This window comes from Pimephales promelas, chromosome 13, assembly GCF_988280905.1.
Source record: "Pimephales promelas chromosome 13, fPimPro1.hap1.1, whole genome shotgun sequence".
NCBI lineage: Eukaryota > Metazoa > Chordata > Actinopteri > Cypriniformes > Leuciscidae > Pimephales > Pimephales promelas.
The window spans coordinates 27,588,242-27,612,902 of NC_142781.1; the positions used below are offsets into that span (position 1 = coordinate 27,588,242).

At 34.5% G+C, this 24,661-nt stretch overlaps 2 protein-coding genes across 3 annotated transcripts in view; one reads left to right on the top strand and one right to left on the bottom strand.

Annotated features, from left to right (window-relative positions):
* aig1 (androgen induced 1) overlaps positions 1-17,328 on the top strand; it is a 43,087-nt gene extending 25,759 nt beyond the window's left edge. Inside the window, exons 4-6 of the mRNA XM_039692384.2 lie at positions 8,953-9,068; positions 11,383-11,546; positions 15,076-17,328. Of these exons, the coding sequence (XP_039548318.2) occupies positions 8,953-9,068; positions 11,383-11,546; positions 15,076-15,110 (315 nt within the window). The 3' untranslated portion in view covers positions 15,111-17,328. The remainder of the gene's footprint in view (positions 1-8,952; positions 9,069-11,382; positions 11,547-15,075) is intronic.
* Positions 360-24,506, bottom strand: adat2 (adenosine deaminase tRNA specific 2). Of its 2 annotated transcripts, XM_039692386.2 has the most exons (7): positions 24,372-24,506; positions 23,996-24,100; positions 23,208-23,358; positions 22,439-22,545; positions 22,150-22,222; positions 21,993-22,054; positions 360-784 (listed from the first exon to the last, which is right to left on the bottom strand). In XM_039692386.2, the coding sequence occupies exons 1-7, from the start codon at positions 24,462-24,464 to the stop codon at positions 683-685; spliced, it is 693 nt and encodes a 230-aa protein (XP_039548320.2). In that variant the 5' UTR covers positions 24,465-24,506; the 3' UTR covers positions 360-682. The 2 variants fall into 2 exon arrangements, with proteins under 2 accessions (XP_039548320.2, XP_088974922.1); XM_089118796.1 differs by lacking the exons at positions 360-784; positions 21,993-22,054; positions 22,150-22,222 and adding an exon at positions 7,182-8,021.
* Positions 24,507-24,661: the final 155 nt, after the last annotated feature.

Here is a 24,661-nt window from a genome sequence, read left to right on the forward strand (position 1 = left end):
TTAACTAAACCATTCAATTGCAACAAATAACAACATGCATTATAAATAAATATTAATAATTATTATTATTTATGAATAATAAGACACTGTAATAAGTAAGACACTGAATAAATAATACCACTAAGATTTTTTATCATTATTATTATTATTAATAAATGAATATGGGCACCAGAATCATTGTGACCCTGCAAAGGTTAAAGCGGTTTGGAAAATGAATTAATAGATAATAATATTAAGAAGAAGGAGAAGGAGAAGGAAGGAAAAAGAAGAAGAAGAACCTCATACTCATATTTTTTCTTAAATAAATTAATATATTATTGTATTATTAATATTTTAAATAAATAACAATGTGATTGTTGATTAATAATTAATAAACTCATATTTTGCAGTCTAATTATCATTTCTTTAAAGCATAAATCACTTGTGCATATTGATTTTTGGTGATCAATGATATTAATTGTGCAATTAAGACTGAATAAATAATAACATAATAGATTACACATCATAAATACTATACCTTTGCCAATCTGTAATTGTATCTCACCATTGGTTCTGCTATCAGACAGCGGGTGTTTGACACTCGAGCGGCATCAATCTGAAGTGCATGCAACACTTTCACTGGAACGGGAGGATATTGGAGTCAATCCTGGGAGTGTTTGACAAGGCCTGTCTTGCTTATAGTTCAGGGTCCTCTGAGTGAGTTGTGCTGTTTTGTTGGAGGGGATTTTCCGCAGACAGTCCAGTCACGCTTGCCAAAACCACAAGACTCCAAGAGCTTCTCAGCCTGGTGGTCAGAGAAAGAGAGCTGCCATGTTAAATTAAGACAAGGGCCCACAAACACAAGCTAAAATAAAACAAGTCTGGGTCACATTCAAGCGCAAAAAAAAAAAAAAAAAAAATGCACCGTCAGGCCAATCTACTGATACCCATCCAGCTGAGCGGTGACCTAAACAGGCTCTGCTTGTGGTAGTGGCTGTTTGCGGTGCAGCTCGGGGAGGTATTTAGTGGGGATTCACGCTGCCAAGGGGAGAAGGGCTAAGAGGTTATGTGAGCCCATGTTGACTGGGAACCGTGGGGAGTATGTCACAACCAGCCTGGGAGGTTAAGCTGGGAAACCCAACACCCGACCTTGGGAGCATTCTCTCCGTCACACTATACCCTCTGTGAGCCTTCTATCAGGCGGCCCGCCGCACACTTAGCACGCATATCTCCCGTTCGGATTCCACTGGGCTCTGATGCTTTGACAGGTCGGGGCAAGCTGGTCTGTGATAAGACGGCAGTGAATCATGGGCCCTAAACCAACTGGCTCATCTGTCACAAGTAACTCTATCCACAATACCAAACAAGCTGTAGTGTGTGTACTTATGACACCCCAGGCCATTAATCATATTTGTCTTCAAAAAGAACAAGTCTGCTTTTCCAAGAAGAGCATTTTTTAGGCCTCTTTGTAATGCCATATTTTCTATATTTCTATACACAAAGGGATGTAAATGGTTGACACTGATTCAATTTGATTACGATTGTATTCCTTATACATCATGATAAATCATTCAATCCGATTCAGTCCCATTTGATTATTGAATGATTCATGATTATTTTTTAAAATATGCTGCTGAATATATAAATACATAACTGGAAAGATCATTCACAAAGCAGTCGAATGTAGACAAAATTATACACCAAAAATAAACTCTACCGTTCAAACGTTTAGGGACAGTACAATTTTCTGTACTTTCATTCACAAAGAAATATTAAGCTGCATTTGTTTTCAACATTGATAATAATAAGAAATGTTTCCTGAGCAGCAAATCAGCATATTAGTATGATTTCGGAAAACTGAGGGCCCGTTTACACGAAGGGAAAACGCAGATATTTCCCTGCGGATTGGCCTCTCGTTTACGCGAAAACCCTGTTTTTATCACAGAAAACGATCATTTCTAAAAACTCCGGCCAAAGTGGAGATTTCTGAAAACGCCGGTTATGTGTTGACGTGTGAACTGGGAGAAATAGCGTTTTAGGTTCTCTCTTGTCGATTCTGAGGATTCTGATTACATGGCTTTATCCTTCTCCCTACACTGCCGCCAATAGGTTTGGCATAGATATGATGGCGCTTGACAGCATATTTATGCCGGTGTGTGAATGATGTTATTTTTGAAAACGGAGAGGGGGAAAATATTCGTTTCGCTAAATACCCAGCTTTGTGTAAACGTGGCCTGAAAATTCAGCTTTGTCATCATAAGAAAACATTTAATTTTAAAATATATTAAAATAGAAATTTTATTTTTAAATTGCAACAATATTTTACTATGTTATTGAGTGAATGTATTTTTGATCAAATAAATGCAGCCTAATCTTACCAACCCCAAACTTTGGAATGGTAGTGTAATTTTAGATACATGTTAATCTAATAAAATGTTTATATTGTGTCGCTAATTCAAGCTACATTGTAGAATTAACAACTATATATTACTGGCAATTTACAGCAAATTTCTTAGTATATAGTGCAAATATTCCAGAATACACATAACAAATAAATAAATCACATTTGAGAACATTTGGAACAAATGTCACATTTGAGACATTTGGTCAAATGTTATGAATAAAAAGGTATGCAGAAACCCAAACTCAGTGAAAGTAATCTGATGCGGCGTCTGTAAAACATTATAATAGTCATCATAATCGATTATTATTATTTTATACCCCTCATGACAACCTATGTCCTTGGTTCAAGACTCAAGTACAAAGTGGCAAAACAGAGCCAAATGCTAATGTGGCAGTAGCTGAAACCTTGACACTTTGACCACAGAGTGTTGAGTTGATTCCCAACCAGGACGCAGCTGTGAAATCCTCGCATACGCCGTCTCACCACTGTCAGAAAACAAAACCAAGGAATTGTGCTGCTTAACAGACTCCGGGAGCTGGGAGGTTTGGGCAAAGGCTCTGCCAATGAGCATAATCATCTGGAGCTCTCCATATCATGAAATAACTATCAGTGTCAGTGAGCATTAAAGTATAGCTTATCATTGATCACAAAGGATTAAGTGCGATCACCGTGCAGGCAGAGGGCTGTTCTTGGAGCTTTAGCTTTTTTTAACAGATATAATCTCTCTTAGTCTCCCTTTTCCCACATTGGCCAAATTCGGTCTGTTCTGAGATCTGGCAGTTGTGCATCCATAACCACAACTTATAATTGCATGTGACGTTATGATTATGATCATTTCCAATGAAACAGACATAGTGAATGTGGAGATATGGTCCTGGGGTCAAGGCGAACACTATTCCCAGAAGCAAGGCTGCGCTCGTTCTGTGAAGGAAAGTGTGAGAGACATTTTATGATGAACATAGTCAAGCAGTAAGAAATTAATAAAGTGAAGCAATAGTTGTGTGGTTTGTGCCAGAGGTCATGTCAATAACATTAATAACAGGGTAATATGGGGGAAAATGTATATGGGGGAATAAAATGGGGGAATAAAAACCCCATTAATTATAGGGGTGTAACGATACCCTCATGTCACGATTCGATACATATCACGATACTGAACTCACGATATGATATTATTGCGATACTCCAAGACATATGGCAAAAGGTTAACCAAAAATGTACTGTCAATTAAAATGCTAAATTTGATATTACATTGTGGGTTTAATTGAATTGGACTTGGTCCTTGGTGTAACCCAAGGACAACGGTGACACCAAAATAAAAATATTCATGATTCTGAAGCTGAAAATGAAGAATTATTTCAGATGAATATGCTTGCACTCTTTCACTGACTAGATATACAGTATTTAAAATAACGTCGGCCACTTTTTACTGGTAACATCAGGCATATTTGGCATTATCGGGACCCACAAATATTCCCTCATTGCATTATTATACATTATAATCAACATTATTTAGTGGTTTAATGTAGTACTTACACTAAAACTCTGAAAAGTTACATTTTTTCTCAAACAGTAATTTTTATTTTGGGGGGACTATCCACGCATATTGTCACTATCTACGATACGCATTTTTGTATTGCGATATATTGTGGCACGATATATTATTACACCCATAATTAATTACAATCATTATTAAATTTAAAATTAATAACACTAGTAACAACATGCCACTCTGGTCCGATTTCTCATTTTCTACAAAAATATTAAGCAGTGACAAAAACGACTCTGTGACTCTGACGACTCTTAAAATTCAGCTTTGCCATCACAGGAATAAAACGTTTTGAAAAAGCATCAGCCACTTGGGTGAATTTTATAAAGAACTCTAAAGAGCAATGGCAAATCATTAACAAGTTAGGCCTCGTGCTGTGTCCGACGAAACATTTTTGTCCTTCTTTGTTGTTATTTGTGTAAAAATGTTTTTGCTAGTTACAATTCACTTATTGGTATGCAGATTCAAAACCCACACCAATCTCTGCTGCCTGCTCAAGTGCTCAAGTGCAGCCACAAGTCTCTCAGGAGGATCAGCCTGGAGAGGTTGAGAGCCATTCCAGCAGATCATGAGGAGTTTTGATAGCGGGGCATTAATGATTAGCCCTCACTGTGATGTGTTAGATGGAATGTGTGTGGGTGAATGAGCTCCTTCAAGAATACTTCAATGTTACATGCGTGCCGAGACACATCTCCACACCTCTAGAAGCATACGTTCTTTGTTTTTCTGCAGAGGTTTGGCATTATAGCAATTAGACTATAATCACCGTAATGAACAGAATAACCATCTATTATCCGAGTGCCAACTTTGACTCCCTGACTTGCTTCTGGAAACCGATGAAAAGGTTTTCTGAATCTTTCAAACTTGTCACTAACATGTTTTGTAAATATTTGAGGGCAATTAACGATTATGGAAAAATCATTATGGTGAAGAAAGACGTACACGTGCACTACACATGCAGACACACTAAAAGAATAAAGGACACAAGTTTAGAGAGAGTATCCAATATTACTGCACTGCTAAAAGAAGGTAAAAGTACATTATGTATGTACAGCTTGATTATCCTTTGAATGTACATAGAAAAATGTATTAGCATGCTAAAATGATCAATCTTAATGACAAAGTAATCTTTATACAATAAACGTTTCATGTACTAACTTAATGTCTTTGTAGCCTGCAGTCAGACTAGCACCCACTAAATGCACCGTGTCAAACCAGACTTACTGAGAGCAGACAGCACAAAATGAGTCATAGACTCATTCTCACAGGATGTGTTGGGGAACAGAATGCAGGGGTCTCACAACAAGTTTGTAACCTATATGCCTGGTTATACTGACAAGGCTTAAGCTTCTTCTTCTGTTCGATGTGATGTGATTAATCGCAATTAATCGACTTGATAGCACTAATATATATATGATAATAATATAAATATATGAAGACTTCAGATACAATGGCATCTGAAATTTTCTTCTAGAATTATCTTTTTTTGTCAAGCTTTTATGTTTATGTTTAGTTATTTCACTTTAATGGCAATGAAAATTACCTATTAATTGTTATTAAAGTGAAATTACTGAACCTAATATACGAGCTTGATATACAAGCTTAAAATGCTCATTTTAGAAGAAAATCTCAGATGGCACTTATGTTTTTGCATCTGAAGTCTTTAGATAGATAGATAGATAGATAGATAGATAGATAGATAGATAGATAGATAGATAGATAGATAGATAGATAGATAGATAGATAGATAGATAGATAGATAGATAGATAGATAGATAGATAGATAGATAGATAGATAGATAGATAGATAGATAGATAGATAGATAGATAGATAGATACAAACACACACACACACACACACACACACAAACACACACACACACACAAACACATACTGACATAGTGGGTGAACAAAAAAGTTAATGTCAACCCCTATATAAAGTGCTGGTCAGAATTATTTGCCCACTTGGTAAATATGATCAAAGATGGTCTTTAATTGAAGTAAAATAATTGAAAGTGTGTGTGTGGGGGGGGGGGGGGGGGGTTATATAAAGAAAACATATTGCAAAGCAAAGGCATTAGGTGCAAAAGTTGCACAAGGATGCACATAGACCACAACACTTTACACACAAACCTCAATAACGATGATAGTCGTCAAACAGTTCTTAGGTTTAGGAGGAAGTGACAAGGGAATCATTTTGAAAATCTGTTTTTGACCACTGATATGTGATATACATAAAGTACTTTTTGACACTTACATACATTTATATGCTATTTGGGACATTTTGTCTTTAGCAAACTAACAAATTAAACTTGGATAAACTAGTCGAAACAAGTAACCTGGTATACATAAAAAAAAATAGTGACACTGAGAACAGATATTAAGACTCAAAATTAATCACACTGAGTATCACACTGCCTTATGATACTCTGTAAACATGAGCAACACTGGTGAAGACACCGACTACATTACATGCTGAAAAGTCAAAGTGAATCAGAGCTGATCAACCAACTTACAGTACATGAATTCTGATTGACAGTGGCTGCTTTAGAACATTACAATATCTGTTCGGCTAGCAGTAATGTGACTCATAACTGGCAACTCGCTCATGGGTTCAGTCACAGGATGACACACACACACACAAAAAGCTGCTTTCTCACTGACTACATCTCACTCCCGACACTTGTCAAAGACAAGTTCAGGCCTGCCGATCTGATGAGACGTCAACACGCTAAGGACTTAAAACGACCAGCATCCCGGTTTTAAGCGGGTTGGCGCATTCATATCTAGGGAAAGCCCAGTAAATGTGGTCTGCTTTTTATTTAGTGTGGAAATATGATTATGTGTTGCAAAATAGGTTCAATAAGAGCTGTGGTTACACGTTAAAACCATATCAGAATATTAACATGTCATGTAATTTCGGTAAGGCTCATAAGTCATTCTTTTAGATGCCGTTTCCAGCACAGACGTGGGGTCAAATGAGGCCAAATCTGCAAGGAGCGAGACTTTTGACTGTCTTTATGTAAGAAGGTTGCCATCTGCTGACTAACAGTGGAAGTGAACATGCAATGAAAGGAGCTCCATGATAGGATACTTCACCAAAAAAAATTAATTCTGGCATCATTTACTCACCTGTATGAGTTTCTTTCATCCGGTGAACACAAAAAGAGTGTTGGTAATCAAACAGTTGGCAATGGCAATCGTTAATGATTACCAACATTCTTTAAAATATCTTCTTCAATGCCAATAAAGAACCTTTATTTTTAAGAGTGCATTTCAGCAATGATCAACACATACATTGAGTTTCTGTTTACCAAATCACTGTTTAGATGTAAATAAAAGCTTTAAATCTGTTCATCATATAAAGCGATCATATCTCTTCACAAGACTAGGATCAGACCTCTAATGGATTCGTTTTACAACGCCTTTATGGCATGTTTGGAGCTTTTAAGTTTTGGTTACCTGGACTTTCATTGGAGAGACAAAGGAAAAATATCTCAATTTGTGTCTTATTGGTTTGGAACGACATGAGTGTGAGTGAATTATGACAGACTTTTCATTTTTGAGTGAACTATCCGTTTTAGGACACAATAAATGTCTGTTTTAAAATGATTAGCCTTTAATACTGTGACCTAATGTAAAATGTTATGTCATCATCTCAACTTTTAGCAATCAGTCTGCATATTGTCTCATGCAATATCACGATGCAACATAGCACTCTCGTAAAAATGAAACAGATGTTCAGCTCTACATTTAAAAAAAAAAAGTAATAATAAAACTTTATGTTACCATCCTTGACTTGAAATGTTTGCATTGGCTAGCATAATGGCAGTAATGGTTATAATGATGATAGCTCACCCGTCTCATCATCACTCATGTTGGTAAAGAAGCTCCCGCCCAGGCCTGGCTCGCCTAGCATTCCTCCATCTTTTCAGCTGCATAAAACCATGTCAGCTTATTTGTCAAACACTCGGCTTCAGTCCACACCCAGCTTCCTTTTCACTTCTTGTATCTTGTTCATGAGAAATTTGCTTGAAGTTGTGTAACCGTTCTTGATCCCAAGGTGATCGGATGGGTGGAACGGCGAGCTGAAAAAAAAATTGCTTTTTTTCAGTCAACAAGAGTTTCTCATCAACAAGAGTTTGTGATCTAGGCTTTTGTGAAGCAACATAAAATATAGAAAGAATTACCCATTGTTTGGAAAAAATATGTATATTGGGTAGGGATGGGAAACGATTAATCGCATCCAAAATAAAAGTTTGTGTTTATGTAATATATGTATTTTGTATATATAAACACACACACATGCATGTATATATTTAAGAAATATTTGCATACTTTATATATATTTATACATAATTAATATTATGTATAAATATAAATATTTGATATATTAAGAACACATTTTTCTATACATGCATGTGTTAGTATTATATATACAAAATAATTCTACACACCACACACACATATATCATGTAAACACAAACTTTTATTTTGGATGCGATTAATCGCTATGGTTTTTATCAAGATGCGATACAGACGCAGTGAAAAACAGAACTTTTGAATCAGTAAATCTGACAAAAATCAAATGATTTAAGCAGATTATAGCAACACTTTGTGATTTGGGTTTCATTCTGTGCAGATTCATTAGCATTTGGGTGTAAAGGTGAACCCATTCCACTTGTAAATTACATTTTAACAATAATGATTATCATCGGCCCTCTCGCATTAACCATTTTTAAATTCGTTGGCGTTATTAAAGGAACTACACAATGGAGTATCCTAGAAATGACTTATTTTCTGTATAGATCTGCAGTTTGTTCGCAAGTGGTTATTTGTTAAGCGCTTCAAACTTATGTCTTATTTGCTAATCAGCAGAAAAGACAGATACTGCATATAAAAACTAACAATCTACAGTGAAACTTCCCAGACAATTTGTCTTTGCAAGAGCCAGTGCATTGAAATTTGATGAGATTCTGTGCTTTACAGCTAACTGTGCTGTATTTATGTCCTTTTCAGCACACAACAGTTCTTCCTTTCATCATAATTGAGATGAGAACAACACACCATCGATATCCCAGCAGGTCCTGTGGACTCTTGGCGGTGTGCACATTTGCTGTGGGATATGTCGTATGGTAAATCTCTTCTTCCAGCACAGTCATTTTTAATATCACACTGGGTTAATTTACAAAGGACTCCCTGAAGGTACGACGATCAGGGGAAATTAACTTTGCATTGTTCTAGTACAGTGTCAATCAAAAGATGGATTCCATCTGGTCACCTGATCTTCATGACCTCCAAATCATTCCCTTACGTCTTTCTGCACGGTAATTAATTTGCTTGAATTCTGGCACTTTCCGTGAATAGGGTAAACTTTGGTCTCTCATTACATTGTAAAAGCGTTAGAGGCACAAATCCCATGTAAACTATCATTTAACTTGAAATGAACCTAGCAAAAGGAGGTAGTTTTGAAACGCATGAAATGTCTGTATCCCCACTTAAAATGGAGACGTGTCGCTGTAAAATGGCTTTTCTCTTTATAATGTTTATCAAGAACTACAACAACAGTTGGTTAACTAGCTTTAGGCTATATCTGATACCCTGTTACACATGGTGTTGTTTAAAAACAACAACAACAATCTCTTGAATGAACGAATCAATGACAAATTATATATGACATACATCAACAGTGACTTGTCGCCTACCGATGTAACGATGAAAGTTTTTTTTTTTGCTCTATTTTATTTCTACTTTTAGCCAGTACTTCTATGACAATCTGATTCTTTCCAAAAACTCCACTTGCTAGCATAAATGCTAAGAGCACATGGCACTAATGAAATCATGATTACAACTTGATAACTGATAAATTCTGTTTTCCTTTTGATATTGGTAACAATGTTGACTTTTTAACAAAATAACTCTTGGTGGAAAAACTTTTTAGATTAACATATTTTCTTATAAAACATTTTTTAATGTTGTAGAATTAGAAAAATGACTATTTAGGGCTCTTATAAATAAAATAAATGAAATATTACCAAAAGAAATGTAAAATAAAATATTTTGATTACACAATGATAAATGATGTAAAAAATGCATTGATTAATTCGGTCAACAAGAAATCAGGATTTTAAGCTATAAGGCACTTTTTACAGAAAATATTATATTGCTATTGTTATGGCATGTACAGTAACAGCTTGTGATCCATGAAAATGTGTAACAAATTATTAAAATAATTTAAAATATAACCATCTAAAAAAAAAATAATGACGATGGACACCAGATGTACCTGTAATTATATAATCACCTGTGTATTGTGAAAATTGCTATACAAAATTGTTATTGCTCTGAATATTATTATTAATATAATAATAATAATGCAATATTAAGATTATACTGTTTTAATAATAAATATTTAAAAAATAATAAATATCACCATCAATAATAATACATATTAATAATAATGAATAATACATATAATATAAGGTTATGCTATATTTAATAAATAATAAATAAGATGAATCACTTATGAATAACTATTATATGCACAGTATATAATATAATCATTATTTTTTGGCAAAATTTTTTTTTTAAAAAGATCACATAAATCACTTTTACATTCAGACACAATTAGTCTCAAATTGCCATTTTTTTTTTACATTTAATAAATGATAACAGTTAAAAATATATTTTTTGAATTTCAAGACCTGTTTTGTACACAATTCATGGAAAGATACAACCCCAGTTTCAGTGCCCCAGAAGCTTTTAGAAAATAAACCGCCTAGGATTTCTTTAGTCTTGCATATAACAGATTAATTAGCAATGTTAAGAAAGTGCTTGGAGCCAAACTAAACTAGTCTGACGGCACGTAGGAGGCGTCTGTCAAAATCAAAATGGTACCTTTAGTACAAGATTATCAGCACACACCTCTGTCTTATTTCCCTTCCCTAAATTAAGCTGATTAGGCATTGCTTTTTATTTAGTCCAGGAATAAGACTTGCCTGCAGTTGTTAAATCCATAGGCAGCTTTACATGAGGATTACCTTCCAGAAACAGCTTTTATACACTCAGAGTCTGAGAAAACAAGGTATTTGAAAAGTAGGTAGATGGGCCTTCTTTAATATTCATCAAATATTAAAGCTAAGGTTATGAGTGCACTGCAGGAGTAAATTAAACGGACACAATCCATTACATAAACGGACTGTAGACTGTGAGGCTGTAGATTATAACCATGCGACTGCATTCAAATTGCTCTAGCAACAAAAAAAGGATTGAAGCAGCGTAACAAAAAGAGCAGTGTCTAGCATTCACAGACATGAATGGTAGACACATTGACAGTGTGGTGACTGCTTCTGCAGCCTTGCAAACGCTGGCTTTAGCAGACAGAAGGACAAACACATTAGACAGATCACGGGTGCAAAGGTAACAGATTTCTCTGTCTCGCTCTCATAGGATGTGCTGGGTGCACAGCGTGACGGGGGTGTGGGTTTATCCTTTGCTGGAGCACATCGGGCCCATGGCCAGAATTTTCTTCTTCATCTGCCTCACGGCTCTGATCAATGTCTACTATGTCTTGGGAGAAATCCTGAACAGCTACATCTGGGATTCCTCAAAGGGTAAGTTAAAGTGATAGTTCACCTAAAAATCATTTATTCTCCCTCATGTCAGTCCAAACCTGTGTGGAAAACGCACACACACACACACACAAAAACAGACCATAAAAGTTGTCCTTATGATTCATGCTCTATATTTCAAGTCGCACGAAACTATACGATGGTTTTGTGTGAGGAACAGAATGCACTAAATATTAAAATCTGGCTGATACTGATAAGCCAATATGTATTTTTATCTTATAGACGATAATAGTGGAAGTATGAATGCTTGTTTTCGCCAAAGAAAAATTGTACCTTACAGTTCTACATTTTTTTGTTTATATCTTGCAATTCAAACTTTTTTCTTAGAATAGTGAGATAAAAACTTGCAGTTGCAAGTTATAAAGTGCGAATTGCATGATAAAAATTTGCAATGTCCTCTTTTCTTTTCTTTTTACCATGGTGGAAACAACCTTCCATGTTTATCACTCTAAAGTGGCTATAACTTCAAAGTAGCACTGTGCTACAGTACATGGATATATTTACATACTGTGATATAAGCCATATAGCAAAATTAGTCGCACTTTAGCTTAGGGTCCAATTTTAACCATTAACTACAACGTTTGCCTCAATAAACTCATAATTACTGCTTATTAATGGTAAATGGTTGGTAAATGGACTGCATTTACATAGCGCTTTCATGGGCCCAATGGTCACCAAAGCGCTTTACATTTGCCTCACATTCACCCATTCAATCACTCATTCATACACTGACGGCGGTGTCAGCCATACAAGGCGACACCCAGCTCGTCGGGAGCAGCTGGGGTCAGGTGTCTTGCTCATGGACAGCTCAACACTTGGTCAGATGGAACCGGGGTTTGTTTGAACCACCAACCTTTCGGTTTAGACATCTACATCAAATAGTTAGTAAGGTAGTTAAGTTTAGCTATTGGATGGATTAGGTTATGTAAAATATGGTCAATGGTCTAAAAAAACAGCCAATATCTTGCATGTACCATGCATGCTAAAAACACTTTAAGGGTGAAACTCGAAAGTTCATTTATTTCAGTAATTCAACTTAAAAGGTGAAATATATTAGACTCATTACATGCAAAGTGAGACATTCAAGCCTTTATTCGTTATAATTTTGATGATTATGGCTTCCAGATACGAAAACCTTATCACAATATTCTAATTTTGAATTTGGGGTTTTCATAAGCTATAAGCCATAATCATCAAAATTACAACAAATAAAGGCTTGAATATCTCACTTTGCATGTAAGGATAATATATTAGTTTTACATTTTAAGTAGAATTACTGAAATAAATGAACTTTTGCACCACACTATTAGAACAAAAGGTTCTATATAGAAGAACACTATTAGAACAAAAGGTTCTATCAGTGCTACGTATTTGAAACCCCTACAGAACCCTTTATAAGGGTTCAATAATAAGAACCCTTTGGTTCTATATGGAACCTTCTGGGTTCATTCATTATCATTTGTTTTGTCCTTTCCGGATTAAATATTTCTTACTATTGACAAACATCAAGACCCTAATATGCATTTATGAAAGCATGTGAATGATCACAAAATTCAAGATATATGGGGGTTAGAAAATGCATATATTAATATAATTTTATGTAGCTAATCAATATCAGACGATTAGTGTCATTTCAGTTTTTCTCCTCCAAAAATCAACATGATTAAAATGTGATATTAAGTTACTACAATAAACAATAATTTAATTACAACTAAAATGTTGCAGAATAATGTAATATATGAATGAATAATAGCCTATAAAGAACCTTTTTTTGCATAAAAGGTTTTTTGGAGTTGAGTAAAGCATGCTTCATATATAGAACCCCAATGGAGTGCCAAACCTATGACTTTATTCATCATTATTTAGGGACACAAAAGAATGGTGTATGCTCTTTTCCATAGAAAGTGAGCAAGGAAAGAAGCACAATAAAACACCATAGAAAAATCCATTTGGCTTTAAGTAATTGTGTGCTTCTGATTTTGTGTTTTCCACCATTGACTGGCTACATGTGTGAGTTGAATGTTTATGATGTCTAGCTACAAATATTCTTGCTCCCCAACCTACGCCAGGATAACGGCTAGAAACATTATACACTTCCCCTCAGGTACATATACATCCCGCTTAGCTTCCTAACGCGCCCACGCACACTCCTCCACCTGTTAACGCTATAGACTGAGAGCAGTGCATCGTGGGTGTAGTGCACAGCAGATGGGAACAGAGCCCGTGAGCAGTCTGAGAGCAGCAGACGGCGAAGGCTTCTCTTCCTCCCACCTGTTTGACACTGACCTGCAAATCACACACACACACACACACACTCTCTCTCTCTCTATTTATCTCTCCTATGAAGCTGTTCTTTGTCCCTTTGTCCTCAGTACAAGATCTCCCTCTTATGTCTAAAGCAGCGATATTATAATGTCCAACAACCCCTCCAGATAAACTAACCATGAACATTTCCGTCACTAATGCTATGTGCTGTTGTTCACACTGACTCACGGTTTGAACAGCTTGTTGAAATGCACAACCGTTTGCCAAGAGATCACAGATCTTGAATATGTCTCTGCAGTATGCAACAATTATGCTCAAATATTGAAGACAAATACTATAGGAACCATTGATGAGAATACTAATATTTTGTGATGCATAATATATGGCATCGGCTACAGTTACTGCTTTTTAATTATCAGCATTATGCTGAAAATGTAACCACATATTGATGATGATTATTAATAATTTAATTTGATCATTAAATGGGAAATCTTTATAATAAGGTTCATTGTGTTATAATTAGTGAATGCATTAGGTGTCAGACTGCTACAACATTTTTTAATCTTGGTTAATTTCTACATACATTATACTTCTACATTTTTAACATGTCATGTCGAATAAATGAACATTAGCTGGTGTATTATTTACTAACAGGATTTAACAATGAACAATGGTACATTTAATTTAAAAAAAGATACACTACTGTTCAAAAGTTTGGGGTCGGTAAGAAGGCCTAGGCTGTATTTATTTGATCATCACAGTTAAACAGATACTGTGAAATATTGTAACAATTCAAAATAATATTCTATTTTAATATTTCTTAAACTGTAATTTATTCCTGTGATGGCGGAGCTGATTTGCTGAGCTAATATGCTGATTTGCTGCTCAAGAAACATTTCTTTTTTTATTATTAGTGTTAAAAACAGTTGTGCTGCTTAAACTATGATACTTTTTTCAGGATACTTTAATAATTACAAAGTTAAAAAGAACATTATTTATTTGAAATATACAGTTTTATTGTCTTTACTGTCACTTTTGATCAATTTAATGCATCACTGCTGAATAAAAGTATTAATTAAAAAAAGATTATTGACCTTAAACTGTAGTGTACCTAATGCATTACTCAATTCTAACAAATTGAACCTTGTTGTGAAGTTACCAGTAAAAGAATAAAATAAAAAAAAGTACCATTTTAATGGTGGTTACATTGATATCTATATAAAAAACTTCTTTTTTTTTTTTCTAGGCACTCTGGAATCAGACAAGACCAAAACTGACTGAAGACCACTGGCTCGTTCTAACCAATTTATTTTATCTCATCCTCATTACTGCCCCTTAATTAAAGCACAGACCTGTATTGGCTTGAACATTAAATTGAATAATTCATGCATTTAATTTATGGTATGAATGTTACCGTATTTCAGAATACCTCAAGCATTGTGTGAGCACTAAATGACTTGTACTATACACATGCTCTATCCGTGTGTTCAAAGCCAATGTTACGAAAACCACATTATAGAACTCATGTCAGGTATTATTTATTTACCAAGGGATGATTCATGAGGGATTGTGTCATTATATGCCCTGTAAAACAAATAAGCAACACCTTTATATACACTAACATATGGCAAACGACAATGAGCACAAGATAATTTGATTACATGGGCTGTTTGTGGTCCTTCTGAAGCCATAGAAGTTTTGAGATTAAGCTGAGTAGATATTACCACATGAAATCCAAACATTGTCAGAAGAGAAACTTGCCTGTTGTTGTAAAGGCCTTTCCCTATTTGACAACATCTTACAATAAGGCTTCATTTGTTAACATTATAGGTTAGATGAACAATGCACTATATATGTATATATAATGTATTGAGTCACCATGAATTCTTGTTTTTTATGCAATATTGCATTATTTATTAAAAATGATTTATTTGTGCACATCATTATTTTTGAAAATTAATTTTAAAACAACGCCCCACATTTTTCCCCTTTTACTCATATATAGGGACGGAAAGACAAACACAACGTCCTTTTCATGCTGACTGTACATTTTTTCAAAATGTTAGTTGCCTGTTAGCAGAACACTTGGCATGCTTTATATATTGAACTTTTTTTGCACTTTAATTTTCATGGTTTCTGCAGATTTTATGAAAAATTTGAGGCTGATTTAAGACCTTTGTAAGAGTAATGAAAATTTAAGAAATAAATTGAAGAGAACACTTATCAATTATGTTCTCTAAATTTAATTTTTTTTAAGAAGAAACACTGTAGAATTTGAAAATACAACGTCCAATAAATATCTGTTACTACCGGTATTTAATTTATTCTACAAAAAAAAAAAAAAGCTTGAATCATTTTGCTTAAAACCACTACAATATGGAAATAACTTTTACTATACCCTCGGATGTTTCCTCAGTATTTCTCGTTTTTTTTTTTCCAGTACAAATATCTATATCTATATTTATCTTCCAGTATAAAGATTCCTAAATCAAGATTCATTTACTTCAGCTGTAAAATGACAAAATGTGAAGTCTTGTTTCCTGCGAAATTGATAAAAAAAATTAAGTTTATGACTAAAACCAGAACAAATATCTGCCAGTGGGCTCAGAAAAAAATCTGCTTATAGACGTTTTGACAGATATTTGCTCTTGTTTTAAGCATAAACTCACTTAAATTTTATTACATTTTTCAAGACTTGTTTATATATATATATATATATATATACGTTTATATGACATGTCTATATATTTGTATTGGAAAACAGGACAAAAATAACTTTTAAATATCTTATTTATTTGTTGCAATGTATGCCACATTTAATGCCATGACTTTATGAAATTAAGACTTCCTGCTCTGTTTTAAGACCTTCATTTGTGTAAGGGCAAATTAAGACTTTTTAAGACTCGCCAAAACCCTGCTTTTTTTAAAGCTTCTTTAACTTCTGGAATAATCTGTTGAGTGTCTTCTTTTAGCATTTATAAATTACAACCTTTTCAGATCTAGGCTCAAAAAGGGGGATGACAGGTAACGCAGAACATGATTTCACCAAGTGCAACATGTTTCTGGATGAACATATTTCTTGATCCTTGAAAAACATTCCAATCAACCAATCAGATTTGAGGGACAAGTTTAAAGTTTATGTCAGGTTTGGGCTTAACAAGGTTAGGTGCTCCTACATCAGTGTTATTCGCTTTTCATTTCCCTCTGGTTTTAGGGATATGGGTGGTTATGAATGACATTTTTCATGTCTAACTTGACAAAATCAAGAGTTGCGACAGGTAACAGGTTAATAAAATCCAATTTTTAACTTTTGTTCATGTTAGTTCATGTTAACAAATGAAACCTTATTGTAAAGTGTTTATTCCAAATTAAATTATTTTTTAATCATAAAAGGGGCGAAATTCTTTATATCTCATGGATAAGACCAGCCTTTTTTAGTTTACTTCTCTAATATGTTTTATTTTCTTCTTTTATTAATAAAAAAATTGTTTGAAAATCACATTTTCTCACTGTCGTTTTTATGTTCTTCCGAAGCTGCGGATGCAGAAGAATGGTGAAATGAAACCTACAGTCTTCACTCAGGCTATTTTCTTTCTCCCCTTACACACAGACGCACCACAATTCTGTGGGAAAAGTTGAGCCAACCGTTCAATTACAGAGGAAAAAATTGTTGTACTTATGATTTAATGTTTGTCCTATATTTTCTCTGGCCTTTTCGCCCTAGACTTTTAAGACACAGATGTTACCCAAACATAACAATTCCTTTGTGCCGAGCTGGACATTCTGTTAATGAGAAACACACACATTTCAGGCCTGAGGAAAAAGTTTGCTCGACAAGGAATAACAATCACCTTTGATGGACAAGTCCAAATAACCAGGCCCTGCTGAACCTCGTCCCCTTAAAGTACAATTTAAAGTCCAAAATGTGTCCCGAACCGCCAAGAAAAAGAATTTGGTGCAACAGAACAGTGAAACGCCATGGGATAAAAGCGGATATGTGAGAAGAAAAGAAAAGCGATAATGAGAAACCTTGTATTATCACATCTAAATTTTCAGACAAAACTGTCAAAATACTCTCCCGTTTCATGTTCACACCCTATCATGCATCATTTTTATTCTTGGAGGAATCGTCAAAAAATAGATGCAACGACTGGCAATTGAACTTCATTATGATCCATCATAAATATTACACTTAAAATTTAGATAGGTCTACCTGACAACAGTCTTGTTGACAATTTAGTCTGGGCGCTGTATGTTTGGCAGCATGTGGAGAGAGTGAAAGTGTGTGCGTGCTTAAATTCTCCGTCAAGACACTTCAGTCTCCTCATTAACACTGCCTCTCCTGCACGTGAAAGTACCAAACTGAACGGTTCCCTAATGTGCATTAACAACCTTAAAAAAAAAAAAAGATGTAAATGAGGTGATACAGCTGATTTTGTGCAGTGCAAATGGATGCATTTGAAGGACAGCTCAATGATAAATGAACTGGCCTGGACTTCACAAATCTATAAATCACTACAACTTTATCACTTTGGATCACATTGTCTAAGTTTACTTTCTTAATCCCGGTCTTGTGAACCACTGGAAACACTTTCTAATTGAATTTGATATTGGTTAAAACATTAAGTATCATAAACTTACGATGAACAATTTATTTTTTGTTAAAGAAATATTTCAATGTCGCTTCAAACCTATATGAATGACTTCTGCGAAATACAAAAGATTACATTTTTATGAAAACGAACCGGATTGTCATTGTAAGGAAAAAATAATACAAAATTAAAAAGTAAATGTTAACAGAATTTCCATTTTTGAGGTGACCTATCCTTTTAATTTAATGAAATGTTAAAATGTTTTAGCATACACTACGATTTGTGGTCTCGGGTCAGCATTTTACTTTATTCAGTAAAGACATTAAATTAATCAAAAATGACCGTAAAGACATTTATATTGTTCAAATAATATGCTATTGAACATTGTGTTCATCAGAGTCCTGAAAAAAGTTGTCATTTTTTCCACAAAAATCTAAAGCGCCACAACTGTTTTCAACATTGATGGTATAAGAAATGTTTCTTGAGGAGCAAATCATATTTCTGAAGGATCATGTGAAACTAAAGTCTGGAGTAATGATGCAGAAAATTCAGCTTTGCAATTATAGGAAAAAATAGAATTGTTTTAAATAATATAATATCTAATTTTGATCAAATAAATTCAGCCTAATTGAGCATTTTAAAAAATCTTACCAAAAACAAACTTTTGAACGGAGGTGTATATAGAAAAAAAACTTTATACAGGAATAATAAATTCCGATGCTCAGGTATGCCGTGGCATTTAAACGATGCCCAATTGGCACTAAGGGGCCTAAAGTGTGCCAAGAAAACATCCCCACACCATTACACCACCACCAGCAGCCTGCACAGTGGTAACAAGGCATGATGGATCCATGTTCTCATTCTGTTTACGCCAAATACCGTGAAAATAGATACATACTTATTTAAGTTTAACTATAAAGTGTTACAACATTTTGGTGTGCCTGCCACAGTACAATTAGATAATGTAAACCAACAGCTTTTTATTCAGATATGTAACACTAACTTTTCACAATTCAATTCATCCTATGTTCTTTTTATCAATAAATATCTTGTTTCTCTCATAAAAAAGTCGATAGAAAAGAAAAAAATATGTTGCGAATTACCATACAAGTTGACCATACAGCAAACAAAGGCTCAAATTTTCATGTAATCTTTCATTCTGTATATAATAATGAAATTACCCCATAATATTTAAAGAAAATTCTTGATTGCTTGTAGAATAAAACGCCTTGTGTCTTCATCTCAGTGAGCTTTCCTAAATCCACTGTGGTATTATACAAAACTACAATTTCACCTCCATTTTCGAAATAATAGCATTGGAAAATATATTATGAAATACCAGCAAAGTTACTTTTAAAAGTAATGCATTACAACATTGTGTTACTCCCTCACTTTTTAAGGAAAGTAACCCGTTACATTACTTTTTATCACCCTGGGTTTGGCTTACTTGTTTGTCATTAACTCAATGAATGAAGCATTATGAAATATCGTCTATGGACAAAGAGTTAGAGACAAAATATTGTTCTCTTTCCATGTGAACAGGGGCCACGTAGGTGCATGGGTCCAGCTTGTTTTACGATGTTCTTTATTCGCACTGACTCATGGCGTAACACAGCCAGGGCATAACACCTGTCAAATGCTTACCAGGTGTGCGACCAGCGCTCTGTTGTTTTCAATCGGTTACTAAGATCATACTACTTACACAATGAATCTAAATGATTATTCTTATTTATTAATGACAGCTTCTGTCATTCCAACATCAAGATAGGACATTCATATTAAAAAGCCAGCTGTGAGTTCAATGTCTGATCATTCATCACTAAACAATTAAACCCATGGGTTCTCTACTTACAAAGACAATAACAGAGCAGTAACTGAAATGTTTCAAATTCATATTATGATACGGCCGGCAGAGCCCGTAACCATGTAAGACGACAGGGCCTGAAAAACGACAGACCTTAAGATCTCAGACACCTCATTTCTACTTCCAAAACCGCTTGATTTCTCTTTCATACGTACCCACAGAAACCCTCTTCCAGCCACTAATAACACATTACATGGCAATTTAATAATGTGGGGTTTAGAAACCATTATAATACCCCTCATGAGAGATACACTATACTTTAATGGCCAGAAACGCAACATAACATGAATAATTTCACGAGTGGAAGTGAGCAGATCAGGGTTATTATTAATTAAAACTATTAAAAACTTTTTTTTTTTGTTAACTATAGAATTAACCTCGTCCTTCCCTTAGGTCATTTTGACCTGAAGATTGTTTTTGTTTTTTTAAATGAGTGTTCATCTGAGTGGTCCAAGACCTGAATTTTGTCACACTTGAATTTAAGTTGAAAGAATGTGAAAAAAATGTGCTTAAATTATATTATTTATTGATAACAAAATCTAGTAATTTAAAGGTAAATAAATAGAATAATAGAGAAATATATTATAAAAATTAAATTATATAAGCTTTCTGGGCAAAAAAGGTATAATTTTAGGACTTTGATTCATTTGTACTCTCGAAAATATAAAATGAAAACAAGCATTAGAAATTTTGCCTTGGCAACAAACTGAAATAAGTTTAAGTTGACACACTAAATCTAGAAATAAACAAAAACTTTAAAAACTTAAATAATACAAATGACAAAAGCACATAACAAAATGACAAAAAAATTAAACTAAAATGAAAGCTGAAAATATAAAAAAAAAAAGGTTAACTGAAATTATTAATAAAAATATACCAGTATAGAAATAATGCTAAAACAACACTGGTGAGGACGCAACAAAGGTTTAGTGTTTTTTAAAGCTAGTGTGTGAGAGGCATTACAAAAAATTATAAATCACAGGAAGATCTTCAATTATTTCACCCCAAATTAATGATTAAGTCATCATTTACTCCCCTAATGTCATACCAAACCATCTTCTAGGGAACACAAAAGGACACCACAAATCTATGCTTTATGATACTTTTATTATATTTTTTACAGCCTCCATCTTCATTCACTTTAAATATATTGAAAATAACAAGGTTGGTATTCTTAAAAAAATTAAAATCTTCATGAAATTCACCTTTTTTGCACTATGGAAGAAAATGTAGGGTGAGAAAGTAATGATAGACATTAATTTTTAACTATCCCTTTAAAGTTTCTGGCAATGAAGTAAGTGGAAACTCCACCTGGGTCTGCCCTGCATCTGCGAGTCTGAGATCACGGAGAGTTCAGAACCAGTGTTCTGGGTTATATAAGGACACATTTATAGAGCAAGGGCTGGAGAAGAACCTGCGCTTTAATGCAGAACAGGCCTTGTCTGCTTCCACATGCTGTGAAGACACTCACAGCGTCCAGCCACTAGAGAAGAAGAGGCCTGGAGGTTTACGAGCGATGTGGTCTGGCTAATGAGACAATGTGGTTCCTCAAATAGAAGTAGATTAAATGAATGATCTCAAAAAGATGGCAAAATCATTGAGATACAAGGTCATGTCATCGTCTGAATGTTCAACTTCAAATATTTTCCATTTCAGCTCAAAGGAGCAATTGTTTCTCTCTCCTCAATCTTGTGGTCCTTGTTTTGCCTGAATGACTACAGCGCCACCTGGTGGACTACCCAAATCTTTCCTCACTTTAGGTTTGGGAGCTAACAAACGGGAGAAAAAACATCACGTTTCAGAAACATGTCGATGAAAACATCTATGGAGATTAACACGCACGCATTAAAAAGACTTCTCTTACCATTTGGGTTTTCTTGTTTATAAAACGTCTTGAGCATTTCAACCGCCTCTTCCGCTCTATAGCCAGCGATGCACTGTGATAAGCAAATAAGCATGTGCTACAGCAAATATGCAATGTGGTCTGGTCTAAAATCGAGGGTATGTGGAAGTTTCTACAAGAAAAATATTCTAGCCACACAGACCGGTTGAGCAAAATTGAGAATTTAAGGAACTGGCTTTCTTTTGAATTGGAGCATGAGCTGGAATTTAAATTGAACTGGATAGAAATTGGAGGGAATACTTTTATTTACCTTAAATGTTGTTCCAGTGTGTGGTAAATGATCTGATGAGATGTCCATGACGGAGCCACAGCCTCCAAACCGCTCATTTTTGCACCCATATACAACTAGAGGTATGTCTGTCTAAACATTAAGGTATTCTTTTAGCGATGACATGATCTTAGACAATAAAATCCTGTGGTAAACACAATAACACTTTCGAAATCTACTTTTTGATAGTAATTGTTTTATAAAAGGAAGACCTGTGACTGACACAAAGATGTAACACTACAGTTCACAACAAAAAAAGAAGAAATTAATAGTTTTATGCAGCTAGGATGCATTAATTTGATTGAAAGTGACAGTAAAGACATTTCTAACATTACACACAATTTCTATTTTAAATAAATGTGGTGCTTTTGAACTTAAAAGAAAAAATATTTCCACAAAAAAATAAGCAGCCTAAATGTTTTCAACATTAACAATAATTTTCAACATTAGAGCACCAAATCATGCAGCATATTGGAATTTCTGAAGAACTGTGGAGACTGAAGACTAGAGTAATGATAAAATTAAATTTTAGAATATATCCACATAGAAAACTTATTTTATATTGTAATAAGAATCAAAATATTACTGTTTTACTGTATTTCTGATCAAATTAATGCAGACTTGGTGAGCATAAGAGAGTCTTCATTACAAAAACATAAAAAAATCTTAGCCACTCCAAACTTTTAAAATGGTAGTGTTTGTGTAAATGTCATTCAAACAATAGTGAACCACATTTTTGCTTCAAGGATACAAAGCAGGCGCAGAGCAGCAGCACACATGATACATGGCTCCACTGTCACATACAGAACAGTCTGTTCACACACTTCCTTCGGGTCCTTCGCTCTGAAACGGCACCAGTCCAGCACTTGATCCAGTGCCACCATTTCTGCATGCCGGGTAGCCTTGGGCAAAGCAGGCACACATGTCAGGTTGTTTCATCTAGTCCAAAGTTTCTCCCTGCTTTACTAGGAAGAACCGTTAATCAAAATGCCTTGACATATGGGTCAATATGGGTTTGTTTAAGATGACAAAAATAAGAAATAATTTTAAATATATAGTTAATAAATAATGTTCCTAGAAAAATAAAACTGACATTATGCAACCCCTAAAGTGAAACATACTCAAATATTTTCCTTACACCTTGAGTGTAGTAGACATCTTAATCATGAATCATATAAGCCTTCTAATGACACTTTTATTTTTTAAAATCTGTAAACTATTACACCACCAAAAAACGTTGGACTTAAAAAAAATATCACAATTAATTTAAATTCAGATATTATACGTGTTCATCATAGAGGAGGTGTATTCACATCATGCTCTGTATGAACCCCATTGTTTCTTAACAGGCCAAAAAATATGATTGCCCTTATTGATAAATTATCATTTGCAGATACATACTGGAGCATATGGGCTATAGTCAACCAATTTAAGTACTGTTAGCTTAGACATCATTTCCATTACCGTTACCAATAATAAATATAATAATAATAATAAAAGAAGATTATTTAAATGAAGCTTTATTGTGAAGTCACTTACATTTTTTGTTTCATTCACCTCATTTCTTCCTTTTCCAATAATCTCATTGTTATAAACCATCAAACAGCCAACTGGAACCTCACCATTCTCAAGGGCTTCAATTGCCTTTAAACGTAATTCATAACATGTCACATGTTAATATTATTTTATCAAAACAACCCAAAGTACAATTCACCATTACCATATTACACACATTTATGGCAATGATAATACCACCGCAGCTAATGTTACAGTTACACACACACAAACTTTTCCGACAAAGACTAACGTATCTCAGTAATAATACAAAAATGCAGTACTAGGTATCGAAGGGGAAATGACACTTATGTTAAATAAATACTGGTAAGAGAAACAGTAAACATTGGAGAGTCTTTACCATATCAAACGCCTTTGACATCCATGTCTGTATCTCACTGTCTGAAGGCTGCAGAAATTCACTCTTCTCGGGGTCAAAACTCTCTGTTTGCATATCTATCCGTATCCTCAACAAAAATAATAACTGTACAAAAATGCAGCTTAAATCTGGGGGAAAGTGGTGTTTTGTTTGCACGCGCACGTGTTTACGGGGGAGCGTAATAATGGATGGACCTTCCAGGACGGTGAATCGAGCGCATAATCGATCAATCGACTCGCTCTGTTATGTGTTGTTCGCCTTCTTGCTGCTAC

Bases quoted from the DNA above. Each gene is read 5' to 3' on its own strand.
- adat2 (XM_039692386.2), bottom strand. From the start codon at position 24,464: ATGCAAACAGAGAGTTTTGACCCCGAGAAGAGTGAATTTCTGCAGCCT. The intron at 24,101-24,371 runs GTAAAGACTCTC...TTACGTTTAAAG, and splicing joins TGTCAAAGGCGTTTGATATG to GCAATTGAAGCCCTTGAGAA. The intron at 23,359-23,995 runs GTAAGTGACTTC...GCTTTGCCCAAG, and splicing joins AGGTGAATGAAACAAAAAAT to GCTACCCGGCATGCAGAAAT.